General features: G+C 40.4%; 1 protein-coding gene across 1 annotated transcript in view; it reads right to left on the reverse strand.

The window, feature by feature from the left end:
- Window positions 1-1,087: 1,087 nt before the first annotated feature.
- Window positions 1,088-15,644, reverse strand: part of xkr4 (XK related 4) — a 245,780-nt gene continuing 231,223 nt past the window's right edge. The window contains 1 exon segment of the mRNA XM_055634061.1: window positions 1,088-3,887. Coding sequence (XP_055490036.1) covers window positions 2,959-3,887 — 929 coding nt within the window. The 3' untranslated portion in view covers window positions 1,088-2,958.

Raw genomic sequence — 15,644 nt, forward strand, 5'->3', positions numbered from 1 at the left:
TGCAAGCAGTCTGAGGCCCTGTCAAGGTTTGGTAAAGGGGGTAATAAGTTAAGTTAGTGATTTAGAGATCAGGGCTTCAGGGGGAGGGGGTGTGAGTGAAGAGGGAGAGGGGGAATGACTTTGTACTGAATGGATGGGTAATCAGAGACAAGGAAGGAATGAGACCTCAGTGAATCGGGACCTCATGAAACTAAGGCACCAGGAAGTCAGAGGGTAATTGACCAAGATGGCGTCGAAGTCAGGCGACTTTACGTGCTGACCCCAAAAATGGATCTGCTATCATTCATTACGACCACTCCACTCTTCAAAACCTTTATTTCAACAGCAGCATTTACTGCACTAACTATGCTCTTCTTAATCTAACTAAACCATTATACCCTTTACCCTGTATCTGTAAACTGTGGATGGCTTGATTGATTGTAATCATGTATAGTCTTTTCGCTGACTAGATAGCACACAACAAAAAAAGCTTTTCACTGCACCTCAGTACACTTGACAATACACTTAAACTAAACTAAACTAAATGAGACATTAAATTGTTTGCTGTTTGATGATTGGGCCTGGTCAAATCAGGGTTTTTGGGGGTTGGATCAGCACAAGGTGAGATCAGATCCTCTGTTGGGGTTAGGTCTGTGCGGTGAAAGTATGGATCACTTCTTGAACAATATGGGCTATGTTCCCTGAGAACACCTCAAAGCAAGTGTTGCATGGGAAAGTAGGTATTTGATGTAGGTCTAACACTGAAATTATATCAGAAAGCTTGCAATTCATGCTGGGAATTGTCAGTTGAATTTCTAGCATGCCCCAGTTGTTAAAGAGTTTCTCTTTATCTCATGTCTACTTTTAATTGCATAGCTCTGAAATAAGTGAGTGTTTGTGATCTAAATTTTAGGCCTGTGTGTTTTTCTGACAAAATGTGTGCACTCTCTTAATGATATTCTGGAATGTTACACTATTACTTCCTGGATATACTATATATATATATATATAATATATAATATATATATATATAAAATCAAACTAACCCTTACTTGCTAATTAGTAAGTTTATAACTTGTTTCTTTATATATGTTTTAATAGATTAAACATTAATGTCATAAATTTTACTGCTATTTATATGTAGAGATTGTGACACAGCTAAGATCAGTCAGAAAATCATATATAAATATGATTGATGGAAATAGCAGGTGGTGCAAATGAATCAATTTATTCCCTTTATCAAGACGCTCTGGGTTACAAATCATAGCTCATGAATTTATGATAGCTGTCAATTTTTCTGTAATTTGCTATGCATTTCAAATAATGATCTGTCTCTCCGATTTAAGGCCACCCTTCTTGCCAGAGAACTCTCGCTGAGGATTGACAAATAATAATATGTTATTGAGCTCATTTAATATCTGCACGCTTGATTATCGAGGGCTGACATGCACAGAATACTGTACAACTGAAATATCAATGTCAACTATTGTAAAATGGGACATGTTGGTGTATCTCACATTAAATAATAGTTGCAAAACTTTTAACGTTATATATACACATAGTATTGAATAATCAAGAAAGTAGTATCCCAAGATTTTCCCTCAAATAAAAATTATGCCAATGGATAAATCTTTTTATGAAAAGACAAAGCAATTCCTCTGAACCCATTCTTTGCATATTCCTGTTGTATTTAGATTTTTCAGACAGAACACTTATACAGGTAAAATTATTAATAATTGCAACATAAATAATATACAGTAATTAGAAGTTTCCACTGACAAGCAAAATCAACCTTTTCTAATGCAAAGTATCTAAAACTATATTCTGGCACATAAGCGTATGCCCAATTGTTCATCACTGATTTATACAATTACATTACCGCGGAATGCAGGGCCATTGGACGCTCTCAGTAATGTCCACAATAACAGTGGAAACAATTTTATCAATCTTCTCTTGCAACTATTTACAATTAATTAGTTTATTGCATCCCCCATTATACTCTCACTCCGTGAATAGTGATTACACTGACATTTTAGCCCAAGCACAGCTTCCAGTACTGAGGAATGTATCATAGTCAGTTATCAAGACTGGGTTCAACTGGAACTCTGCCCAGCAGTTGATAAACTGTATGAAAGTTTGTGCTTCTTTTCTATTCAGCTAAGTTGTTTCCACTGAGTGTACTAATGGTATGTCTCTGCATTTGCATGTTGTATCTCGACTGTTCTGGTAAATTTACATTATTTCCTTGGCTTTCACACTGAGATAATCGTGACCCTGGTTCTCACTAAAAATACAGGGACTTGTGTTCAATCAAATTACTAATCAGCCACTAACTGCAGGCTGATGTTTTGGTGCAGACACCATTGCTTAAGCTTTATACATATATGTAGATAGTTAAAATTCTATTTCAGTTCCACCATGATGATACAATGCAGAATGGAAAGCTGCCAACATTGTATTCAACATCTGCATAAAATTTAGTCCACAATATCACGATTATCCATTTAAAAAGTTACTTTCTAGCATAGTTCACAATATATTAAAAAACCCCAACAAAATCACATATTTTAACTCTTACATAAATCAAGGAGACAGTTTGCAAATGCTGTTCAATTATAGACACTAAAAAATGTGCATGTTCATACTGCCAGCAAATAATGCATTTTGAATTCTTAACAGGTTTGAGAAGCCCAATTTTGGAAAATTATGCTGGCAGATGAATTAGCACCATATCACTGAAGTAATATTAAGAAAACGCTAATCATAGCACTATTTCTCTGCCTCTCCAAGTTTATAAACATTGATGCTCTTGGCAGCATACACATTAATGTACCGTGCGCATCAAAACCACAAATTGCTTTATGGTCTCACTAGATGCAGCACCCAGAGGAAACTTTCTACTCACTGTTATCACCACAATCCTAGTTTCAGCCTCTGTTTTGGCAACGTGCGTCCTTAACAGAACCACTTGTTAATTTATCACAGAGTTGTTTCATACTCCAGCCGTTCTTCAATGAGGGCTTCATTCTTGTATTGGAGCTGAGGTGGCGAGGATGCACATTCAAAACCAAGGATGGCTTTTCGCAGACTTCTGTCCAAAACATGTCTGTCCCAAGCTGGATACTTGTTTCTCAAAAGGTCAATTTTGATCACTGTTTCTTCTATTCGTGGGGTGCGCGATGATGGTGTGGAGGGTGCTGTTGGTCTGACCTGAAAAACAGGCATACAACTATCCCTTTCTGGGAGTTTCTGTTCCCTGTTTTGAGAAACAGACCTCAACGTATTTGCCGACGCATCTACTGGCAAATTGAAAGTGGTCACGGGTTCCTTACAAGCGCAGCTTGGTGACTGGCCAAACCTTGGGCCATTTGGATGAAAAAAGGCATAATACATCAACATAAAAACGATTCCAGTCAAAAAGCTACTAAATACAACACAAAGCGCTGGGATGGCGAAAGCATCAGTTATTTGAGGTGCTCGGTACAAGTACCACAGAGCACTCAAGGCAGTGTTTTCCAAAAGGATTCCAAAGTAGTAGATAAACAGGCGGCACCGAGTCCTTCCTTCTTTAACATTGAACCAACTGAAAATATAGATTATTCCCACAACCATGTCAAATACAATCTCTTCCCACTTGGTAATGCAGAACTCTGTCTCACAATGAACGATCCAGAAAGTCATGATGCACCAATGTAAAACTATGAAGATCCCAAAATAGAGTTGGAAAACTGATGCGAACAAGGCAAATGTGATAACTCTGGCTGCAATGGTGAAGAAATGCCAACAGAACTGAATGATAACAGCCAGGTAGCTGATAGGTTTTTTATCATTTCTGGAGTCTCGAAGTGCCTTCTGGTACGATGCCAAGGCCCAAGACAATGATACCAAAGATGCAGCAGCTGTAAGGCCTGTAGAAAACATAGAAGTGCACAAATGATGAGTGACTTTAGGTAATTAAAGGTCAGCCAAAATCCATGTAAAACAAGACAAATTTAAAATTAGCACGATCTTATCAAAAAGTACTTTGTCAAAATATAAATTATATTTTCAAATAAATGTTATTTCTTTATTTGTCTTTTCAAAAAAATGTATTCATTAAGAATGATTGCCTTGGAATTTTATTCAGGTTGATAGCACAAAATGCACTGTAACACAGTAATAATAATAATAATAATAATAATAATAATAATAATAATAAACTTTATTGTCAATGTAAATACATACAACTACATTTCAAGCGTTCTGCCCGAGCGGAGCTCCACCCTATCAGATAAATAATAACGACAAATAATAACGGCAAGAAAAATGTCAAGTCTGAATGTGTAATATGTCACAGTATAGTGTTATAGCAGTACAAAATATTGGCGATGGGGGGGGTGTGTATTCAGTGCAGAGTTCAGAGTGGTGATGGCCTTGGGGTAGAAACTGTTTGTTAATCTTGTGGTGTGTGATTTGATGGTCCTGTAACGTTTTCCCGAGGGCAGAAGGGCAAACAAGTGATGTGAGGGGTGAGATGAGTCCTTTAGGATGCGTGATGCCTTCCGCAGGCAACAAGAGCTATAGATCTCCTCCAGGGCAGGCAGATGTGTGTTGGTGATCTTCTGGGCTGTGTGGATGACTCTCTGCAGATCCTTCTTGTCAGCCGCAGAACTGTTGCCATACCACACAAGGATGCCATGTGTCAGGACACTCTCTATGGAGCAACAGTAGAATTACACTAGCAGCTGTTGAGGCAAGTTGACTTTCCTGAGTGATCTTAGGAAGTAAATCCGTTGTTGTGCCTTCTTTACCAGGGAGTTTGTGTTAGTTGACCACCTGAGATCTGCTGAGATGTGGGTGCGCAGGAACCTGAAACTGGAGACTCTGTCCACTCTTTCTCTGTTTATATGCAATGGGGGATGGTCACCCTGCTTCTTCCTGAAATCAATGATGAGCTCTTTTGTTTTCTTGGTATTGAGTGCTAAGTTGTTCTCTGAGCACCAGCCTATTAACCAAAGACCGCCCTCTTTGCTATTAACCTCTGTACCTCCTCCCTGCCGTCTGAAAATTTATTTATGGTGTTTGTGCTGTGGGTCGGTATGCAGTCATAGGTATAGAAGGGTAGAGGGAGTTGAAGCCTGCCTCCAAAATTGGCTTTTATTGATTACAGTGAAATTAGTTTCAAGGCAGCCAACAATGTCTTGCTGTTGCTGCAAAGCAGTGTGTAACATCACTGAAATGGATGAATTTCTTTGGCAGACTTTGTTACAATTTATCATCTTAGTTATAGGATTTGAGTATAGGAGCAGGGAGGTTCTACTGCAGTTGTACAGGGTCTTGGTGAGACCACACCTGGAGTATTGCATACAGTTTTGGTCTCCAAATCTGAGGAAGGACATTATTGCCATAGAGGGAGTGCAGAGAAGGTTCACCAGACTGATTCCTGGGATGTCAGGACTGTCTTTTGAAGAAAGACTGGATAGACTTGGTTTATACTCTCTAGAATTTAGGAGATTGAGAGGGGATCTTATAGAAACTTACAAAATTCTTAAGGGGTTGGACAGGCTAGATGCAGGAAGATTGTTCCCGATGTTGGGGAAGTCCAGGACAAGGGGTCACAGCTTAAGGATAAGGGGGAAATCCTTTAAAACCGAGATGAGAAAAACATTTGGTGAATCTCTGGAACTCTCTGCCACAGAGGGTAGTTGAGGCCAGTTCATTGGCTATATTTAAGAGGGAGTTAGATGTGGCCCTTGTGACTAAGGGGATCAGAGGGTATGGAGAGAAGGCAGGTACGGGATACTGAGTTGGATGATCAGCCATGATCATATTGAATGGCGGTGCAGGCTCGAAGGGCCGAATGGCCTACTCCTGCACCTAATTTCTATGTTTCTATGTTTCTATGTTAAGACAGGTGATAAAAATATTCACTCTTGCACTAAACATTATTCACGTTATTCCCTTTATCATGTGTCTGTGCACTGTGGGTGGTTCGATTGTAATCATGTATTGTCTTTCCGATGACTGGTTAGCACGCGACAAAAGCTTTTCAGTACACGTGACAATAAACTAAACTATCATTTTCAATTAAACGCCATGTGAGGCCCAAACCAGGTGAAAACATGGGATTAGGGGAGTGGGAACCTGGTTTATCTAAAGGGCTGGATCAAAACTCTTCTCAAAGGCACACCAAATTCTACAGTAAGGAGCAGGGCAGCAGCGGCAGGAAGTGACCATAGGTGACCTGTGCGAGAATGCTGAGAGGGCTCTAGATGTGTGTAGTGTGTTGTGACAGCTCTGTGGCAAGGGAAATCCTACGTATCTTCCACGACAACCCATCTGCTGGCAAGTGGATCTCAAGGGTAAACTTGCTTTGTTTCTCCGACAGCTCTTTGAAAAACAGATTAGTTCGGTCCCATGACGTTAAACATGTACTTAAAAAAAAAAACTCTCCCTGCAGGTGATTTGCTGCCAGGCTCGAACGATTGGTTTAAAATCAGGTCAAGGCAGGTAGGCAGCAAATTAATGTTAAGAGGTATTAAGCAATGCCCTCTTCAAGATCTCCTTGCACCATCCATCCCCCCACCACACCAACCAGACCAGGGAGGTGGGAGGGAAAAGAACATTTAAAATAGTGTCAAATTCAATAGGGTGCCATAGAGATTCTTCAGCCCAGAATTTCCTGGCACATGGAGTGTCATCCATGCTTGTCGACCCGCCAAGCCTGCATTTACATTATGATTCACCCACCTAAAGCATAAATAGCTGCATGCAGCTGGGCCCGAACAAGCCTCGCCCATCAAATCACAGGAAATATCTGCGTGCTATAGCCTGGCTACCGACTCAGGGTTACCCACTTGTTAAAACTGTCAATGATTCGATGATTTCTGAATGTCAGCCAACCAGGGAGGTCCACAACATTCACACCACACACAGGATAGTTTCTTTCAGAATTTAAATAAAATTTGAAAGGAATTACCTTCAACTTTTCCGCCTCACTGAACTGGGACAGGATTTAACTCAATGAATGTGAATGTGTTGACTCACCTGGAATAAATGCTGGGAACTCAAAGGGAAAGTAATGTCCCTTCAGTGGAAGTCATGGAATATAGTCAGCAAAATTATCAGGACTTTGATATGAAACCATTGGCAATGCCGAGAAAGTTCTGGCCCAGTTAGATCATTAGCTAACATCTTTCGCCACTTGTAAAACCTATTTTATGTTATTTATTTCCTCCTCGTTTCGACTTCTCTCGAGTCACATTGTACTCACTGAAGTACACTGGTACAATTATAAGTTCCCACTGCCACAGAATTTTACCAAAAGAGAACATAGATTTTCTGATAGTTTTAACACATGACTTTACCTAAATTTACTTGGCACCTGTATTAGATGTCAAATCTACATGCACAACCCTGAGAAATGACATTATAAATGATTGGGATATTAGTGCATCAAATAATCAACTTGTTTTAACAACAGTACCTATCTAACTGGTCACCACGAGTAGTTATTTTAAATTTGACCCCATTGAATTCCATGGTGCTTTGGTCTATCACTAAAAATCAAAAACAAAACCTTTTAAATGCAGCCTAATATTCACAAATGTCAAGTAGGTCAAAAATCTCTTTAGTGTTATAAACTGCAATAAAGATTTGCTTGCACCATTACACCGATTGCTCCAATTATTTTCCATTTACCATAATACCCTTATAAAAATATTTTTAAAATTTGTTATCAATTTTTATCCTTGCTATTTTTATACTATGTTGAAATCTTTAGGTGAGAAATATCATTACAAAAATATATATGTTGGAATTAGAAGAAAACATTAAAATAATAAATTAATTTCAATGTGACAATAAATTTAAATGAGCTCAAATTATCCATAACAGGGGTAGATTATATAACCATATAACCATATAACAATTACAGCACGGAAACAGGCCATCTCGACCCTTCTAGTCCGTGCCGAACACATATTCTCCCCTAGTCCCATACACCTGCGTTCAGACCATAACCCTCCATACCTTTCCTGTCCACATAACTATCCAATTTATTTTTAAATGATAAAAATGAACCTGCCTCCACCACCTTCACTGGAAGCTCATTCCCACAGCCACCACTCTCTGAGTAAAGAAGTTCCCCATCATGTTACCCCTAAACTTCTGTCCCTTAATTCTCATGTCATGTCCCCTTGTTTGAATCTTCCCTATTCTCAGTGGGAAAAGCTTATTCACGTCAACTCTGTCTATCCCTCTCATCATTTTAAAGACCTCTATCAAGTCCCCCCTTAACCTTCTGCGCTCCAAAGAATAAAGCCCAAACTTGTTCAACCTTTCTCTGTAACTTAGTTGCTGAAACCCAGGCAACATTCTAGTAAATCTCCTCTGCACTCTCTCTATTTTGTTGACATCCTTCCTATAATTAGGCGACCAAAATTGTACACCATACTCCAAAATTGGCCTCACCAATGCCTTGTACAATTTTAACATTACATCCCAACTTCTATACTCAATGCTCTGATTTATAAAGGCCAGCACACCAAAAGCTTTCTTTACCACCCTATCTACATGAGATTCCACTTTCAGGGAACTGTGCACAGTTATTTCCAGATCCCTCTGTTCACCTGCATTCTTCAATTCCCTACCATTTACCATGTAATTCTAAATATAGCAGTGAATTCTTTCATAGACCATCTTATAACTCATTTAAACACACATTCAGATCTATTTAAAAGCCCTATATCTCATTCATTACACTGCATAATAATGTTTTTTAGCGTTTCAATTGGATCCAAGTTAGTCCTTGGAGGAAAAGACTTCAGCAGGCGATGTGAAGTGCTTGCTTGATAAGAACAATGGCTAGCGTGCCTGTTAAACCAGATATTTAAAACAACCTTGAAATGAGCTAATGCTCGACAAAAAATATTACACACAGATTTGGATGTTCATTGTGATCTTTATTTTAAGTGCTGCTTTGCAAGATAATCTATTGCCTTATGACTTAGATGAAAACATGAGGACAGAAGAATTATGATTAACCCAGTTAACTTAAAATCTCATGTCATATTACAACAGACAATAGACAATAGGTGCAGGAGTAGGCCGTTCAGCCCTTCAAGCCAGCACCGCCAATCAATGTGATCATGGCTGATCATCCACAATCAGTACCCCGTTTCTGCCTTTTTCTCATATCCCCTGACTCCGCTATCTTCAAGAGCCCTATCTAGCTCTCTCTTGAAAGTATCCAGACAACTGGCCTCCACCACCCTCCGAGGCAGAGAATTCCACAGACTGCCAACTCTCTTTGTGAAAAAGTGTTTTCTCGTCTTCGTCTAAATGGCTTACCCATTATTCTTAAACTGTGGCACCTGGTACTGGACTCCCCAACATCGGGAACATATTTCCTGCCTCTAGCTTGTCCAAACCCTTAATAATCTTATATGTTTCAATAAGATCCCCTTTCATCATTCTAAATTCCAGAGTATACAAGCCCAGCCGCTCCATTCTCTCAGCACATGACAGTCCCGCCATTCTGGGAATTAACCATGTGAACCTACGTTGCACTCCCTCAATAGCAAGAATGTCCTTCCTCAAATTTGGAGACCAAAACTGCACACAATATTCCAGGTGTGGTCTCACTGGGGCCCTGTACAACTGCAGAAGGACTTCTTTGCTCCTATACTCAACTCCTCTTGTTATGAAGGCCAACATGCCATTTGCTTTCTACACTGCCTGCTGTACCTGCATGCTTACTTTCATTCACTGATGAACAAGGACCCCCCCAGATCCCGTTGTACTTCCCCTTTTCCCAACTTGACACCATTTAGATAATAATCCTCCTGTTTTTGCTACCAAAGTGGATAACCTCACATTTATCCACATTAAACTGCATCTGTCATGCGTCTGCCCACTCACCCAACCAGTCCAAGTCAACCTGCATCCTCATAACATCCTCACACTTCACACTGCCAACCGCCAACCAGCTTTGTGTCATCTGCAAATTTGCTAATGTTACTTGTAATCCCGTCAAAGTCAAAGTCAAAGTATCCTTTATTGTCATTCAGACCTTTCGGTCAGAACGAAATTTCATCTAAATCATTAATATATATTGTAAATAGCTGCAGTCCCAGCACCGAGCCTTGCGGTACCCCACTAGTCACTGCCTTACATTCTGATATTCATCTCTAAATCAAGGCAACTTGAGAGGAATCATTCCTGTATAGAGAGATGAAAGTATTGCAGTCTAAGAAATCAGATGGGCTATGACTAGAAAATATTTAAGGATGCAAGTTGTTTAGAAGAATCCATTCCTACCATTAAAACAAGCTCTTGTCATCCCTACATGTGGGCTAACACACGGCTTAATCCATTATGACCATAGTCAGCTATTTGTTAAGTAGAAATGCCACACACAAAAATTCTAAGCCTGCAAATATAGAAATGCCAGGATGCTCAATACAATTTATAGTAAATTCTGACATGCAAAAAGGCTGATCTAAATGGAGCATTTCAAGAACAATTTCTGATACTCAGGGCTCAGAAATTTGGTGATAAAACCCATGAAGAAATAATTAACATTAGTACAAAAATATGGCAGCAGAAACTTCATATTCCCAATAAAAAGCTGACAAGGTGAACGTTATAATAATTCAAATCATATTGTCAACTGGGTGCTGCAATTGCTTTTGGCTGAACTCTTTTGTTACATAAATTCCCACAAAAGGTTTGCCAAAAGGAAAAGGAAAATAAATGTTTTTAGCTGGTAATCCGGTATATGGAAGAGCTGGATTAGACATGGACCTGCTTCGACATTTCTTCCTCATTTTCCCTCCCTTTTATTTGTATTTGTACATCGGCATTTTAGAGATAGATTCATTTGCATTTTCAAAGATAAAAACAGCAAAATAATTACAGCTAAAACTGCTAGTGTCATCTGACAATCCTAACAATCTAAAATGTATTAATAAACTGGATGTCTTGACTTTGAAACCTCGTAATTTCTGATTGAGTAAATTGCCATAAAACAATATATTTGAGCATTTACAATTAACAAGTCAACCTTTATTGGTTGGTTTGATTGAATCAGTTAAACACATTACACAAAATTATATATTCTCTTTTGCGATTAATAGAAAAAACATGAATAACTTAATTCAATCATAGCTGATCTATCTTTCACTTTAAACCCCATTCTCCTGCCTGCCGGGCCCTTTGACACCCTTAATACTCAAGAACCTATTAATCTCATATTTAAAAATGCACATAGACTTGGCCTCCACAGCCATCTGTGGCAATGAATTCCACAGATTCACAACCCTCTGAATAATTCCGAGAATCTCAGTAAACAGATTCAGGGACAGTTTCTTCCCAACTGTTATCAGGCAACTGAATCATCCTACCACAACTAGAAAGCAGCCCTGAACTACTATCTACCTCATTGGTGACCCTTGGACTATCTTTGATCGAACTTTACTGGCATTACCTTGTTCTGAACAGGCATCCATACACTATAAATGGCTGGATTGTACCATGTATTGTCTTTCCGCTGACTGGTTAGCACGTGACAAAAGCTTTTTACTTACCTCGGTATACGTGACAACAACCTAAACTGAGTAACAATTTGAAAACAAATATTTCTAATATGTCGATATCCAATAACCCTCTTCTTTATGAAACTGAGGCCAGATAGGTATTTTAAATTACTGCCATTCCATTATTCCCCATTGCAATCTTGTCTTTATCATGGCTCTTCCCTATACCTTACCTATTCCGATATAATGTGGCCATAAAAGCTTTTTTTTATAACCCACAATCAATTTTAATCATCTTGACTGCTTCTCAAACATATTGTTTCTTCTGTTTCTTGCTTTCCTATATTCTTTATCTGTGATCTGGCTCAGTTTTATTATCAGTTGTGTAAGTGTTCAGTATGTGAGATCATTGATGCAGGAAATTACTGGAATGGGCATTCTAGTGAGCTCACACAAATAGACCATCAAGCTGGTTCAATTTTCTTCACAAATGCTGAATGCTTATTTCTTTTCAAATGTTCTATTTGGGAGGTTGGAATAGCGCAGGAAATAATGAGGCCATTTGGCCCATCATCATTCTGCTGGGTTTTTTTCTATGCATTCCTCAGCAATTCCACAGAACTTTCTTTATTAATAAATATTTTTTAATGGACCGATAGCTAAAGTTATTCTCCTTAGAATAATTAATCTCAGATACCCATATTTTTGTTTCTTTGCATTAGTATAACCAACAATCTGTCGTGGACTAACCACATTCATGCATATGCCAAGAAGGCATACCAATGCCTCTACTTCCTGGGGACACTGAGGACATTCAGCATGTCTTCAGTGACTCTTACAAACTCTTACACATGCACCATAGAAAGTACACTAAAAAAGGCACACAATAGAAAGTACCTCAGCGGATCAGGCAGTATCTCTGGGAAAAATTGAGTTCCTTGTTTCTTTAGAAAGCGTACTGTCAGGTTGCATCACAGTTTAGTTTGGGAATAGGTCTGCCCTAGACCACAAGAAATTGCAGTGAGTTGCAGATGTAGCCCAGTCCATCACACAGACCATACTTCCCACCATTGATTCCATCAACACTTCTTGCTGCCTTGTAAAAGCAACCCACATAATCAAAGATGTTTCACTACAATTATTCCTTCTTCTCCCTGCACCCGGCCACGAGAAGCTTGAAAGTGCGTACCACCAGACTCAGGAACAGCTTCTTCCCCCCATTATCAGGCTTTTGAAAGGTTCTCCCATAAGCCACGGTACTGTTCAATTCACCTCTACGCCATTGAGGACAATGGACTTTGTCTAAGAAACTGATGCAAAGAACAAAGCTATTCACTGTACCTTGGCACATGTTACAATAAATAATCCTAAACTTAAACCAAAAGCAAAACCTGGTTCTGCATTAAACCAGGGATTTGTCTATATTACATCTCCAGGGACAGGGATGTTTTTTTTTTTAGTGCAATCATTCATAAACAAATATGACATATGGGATATGCAGTCCATTTGTAGTGCTGCTTGCCATGCAAGGGTTTATAATTGTCACTAGGTTTTACTTCAAGCATGATTTTTACAGGGGGTGAACCGGCCAAATGCAATGCCATTACAACGCTATAAACTCCCGTTCCACTTTGCTTCTTCAGAGTCATGAAAGTCTCCCCTATTTGATGGCCAAAGCTCTCGTAACTGATTAAAAAGAGGACAAAGCCCATCAAAAAGAGCCAGCCAGTGAGCAGATCATACATGCCAATCCAAAAAGTCCATGAAAACTCATAAAAATAAAAATAAATCTTGACCCAAGGTCATTGCTTCAAGGAAATAAAATAAGTTCTATGTTTATTACTATATTTTAAGGGCTAGAAATTCAATTGTAGTCAATGTTCTTTTCAGCATTATGCAATTTGAAAATGAATTTACCAAAAGTAAATACATCATTCTGGGTTGTTTTGGGTCATTAGAAACTTTGCCCAGGCACTGACTGCCTCAAGTTACTCTCTCAATCTTAATTCGATTCCCATCTCAAAATCGCACTGGATGACAACATTTCTGGTGTAACATTCCTTTTGGAGCATCACAAAGGCACCTAGAGAATGTTGTCATGGGGACATCTTCGTGGAATGGAGATGAGGAAGAATTTTGTTAGCCAGTGGGTGGTGAATTTGTGGAATTCACTGTCACAAACAGCTGTGGAAGCCAAGACATTAGAAACATTGAAACATAGAAATTAGGTGCAGGAGTAGGCCATTCGGCCCTTCGAGCCTGCACCGCCATTCAATATGATCATGGCTGATCATCCAACTCAGTATCCCGTACCTGCCTTCTCTCCATACCCCCTGATCCCCTTAGCCACATTGGATATCTTGAAAGCGGAGCTTGTTAAGTTTTAGATTAGGAAGGGTGTCAAAGGTTATGGGGAGAAGGCAGGAGAATAGAGTTGATAAAAATAGATCATACATGATGAAATGGTGCAGTACACACTATGGGCTGAATGGACTAATTCTGCTCCTTTGTCTTATGATCATCTGGACATCCATTATTGGGCACACCTAAGACAACGTGGTTCTAGTTGTGAATTTGTGGAATTCTCTACCACAGAGGGCAGTGGAGGTCAATTCACTGGATGTATTCAAGAGAGTTAGATACAGCTCTTAGGGCTAATGAAATCAAGGGATATGGGGAGAAAATAGGAACGGGGTACTGATATTGGATGATCAGCCATGATCATATTGAATGGTGGTGTTGGCTCGAAGGGCCGAATGACCTACTCCTGCACCTATTTTCTATGTTTCTAGTCCTGGAGCTCTGCATGGGCAGCAAGAAAATAAATATAATACTTGCCAAATTTTCCTCTCATCTACCTACCCCCACAACATTGGTAATACAATCTCCACCCTTTCCCCACCCACCCCACACATCAGCATGAGAACATTCCTGTCCTGTTCCTTACACCTGCACAAGCCTCAGAGTATTAGAAGTGACATAATTCCTTCCTTTATCACAATGTTGGAGCATTCCGCATGTCTCAATCCACATCACCACTTCTCACTTCCATCTCTCCCACGCCCAATTTTCCAAGCCTGTTCTCAGGAAAGGAGGAACCAATGATACATTTTCAAATATGTTTGATTTGATGCAGTATTAAGGGGCTGTCCCACTTGGGTGACCTAATCCACGAGTTAAGAAGAGTGTCTTCGACCTTCAAGCTCGAGGGCACTCGCCTGGAAAGCCTCGAGCTGGATCGACTGTCCGCGTTGAAACCGCGAGCTGGATTGACTGATCGCACACCCAAACACATCGCAAAGGCGGGGGCCAGGGAAAGCGGGGGAGCGCTGTCTGAAATTCACACCCGCGATGAAGAGGAAGGTAAAACGGCTGCACAGTAATGGTAAGTCCTTTAGAGAGAGAGGGGGGGGGGGGGGGGGGGGGGGAGAGGGGGGGGAGAGAAAAGAAAGGGGGGGGGGGAGAAGGGGGGAGGGAGAAGGGGGGGGGGGGGGAGGGGGAAGGGGGGAAAAGGGAAAGAGGGAAAGGGGGGGGGGGAGAGGGGGGGGGAGGGGGGGAGAAGGGGGGGGAGGGAGAAGGGGGGGGGGGGGAGGGAGGGGGGGAGAAGGGAGGGGGGGGGAGAAGGAGTGGAGATACTTTTAAGAAGTAAAATAAAGTTTAGCGGGCATTTTACCTAGCGGTAGGTTTTCCTTGGTCCTGATGGAGATTGCCTATGGCAGCCGAAGGCTGCCTGTAACTAAATAGCGACCCCACTCCACTGCACTACGAGTACAAAAGAACCATGGCAACCAAATTTTACTTGCGGAAAATATTTCAACATGCTGAAATTTTTCCACGACCTAGCTGAGGCCATGAGTATTCGGGAACTTCCCTCGAGCATGAAGGAGAGTTCCAGCGACCTCATAGGACCTCCTTGGACCACGTGTCAACCATGCTGCGAGTTTGAAGGTCAAAGACATTCTTCTAAACTCACAGATTAGGTCGCCCAAGTGGGACAGCCACTTTACGTGGGTATCAATTTTTCTCCGGGGGCTCTGATTTCCTCCCACATTCCAAACACATGGAAGTTTGTAGGTTAATTGGCTTCTATAAATTTCCCTACTGTGTAGGATGGAACTAGGATATGGGTGATCATTGGTCAGTGCAGAC

Source organism: Leucoraja erinacea, chromosome 4 (genome assembly GCF_028641065.1).
Source record: "Leucoraja erinacea ecotype New England chromosome 4, Leri_hhj_1, whole genome shotgun sequence".
NCBI lineage: Eukaryota > Metazoa > Chordata > Chondrichthyes > Rajiformes > Rajidae > Leucoraja > Leucoraja erinaceus.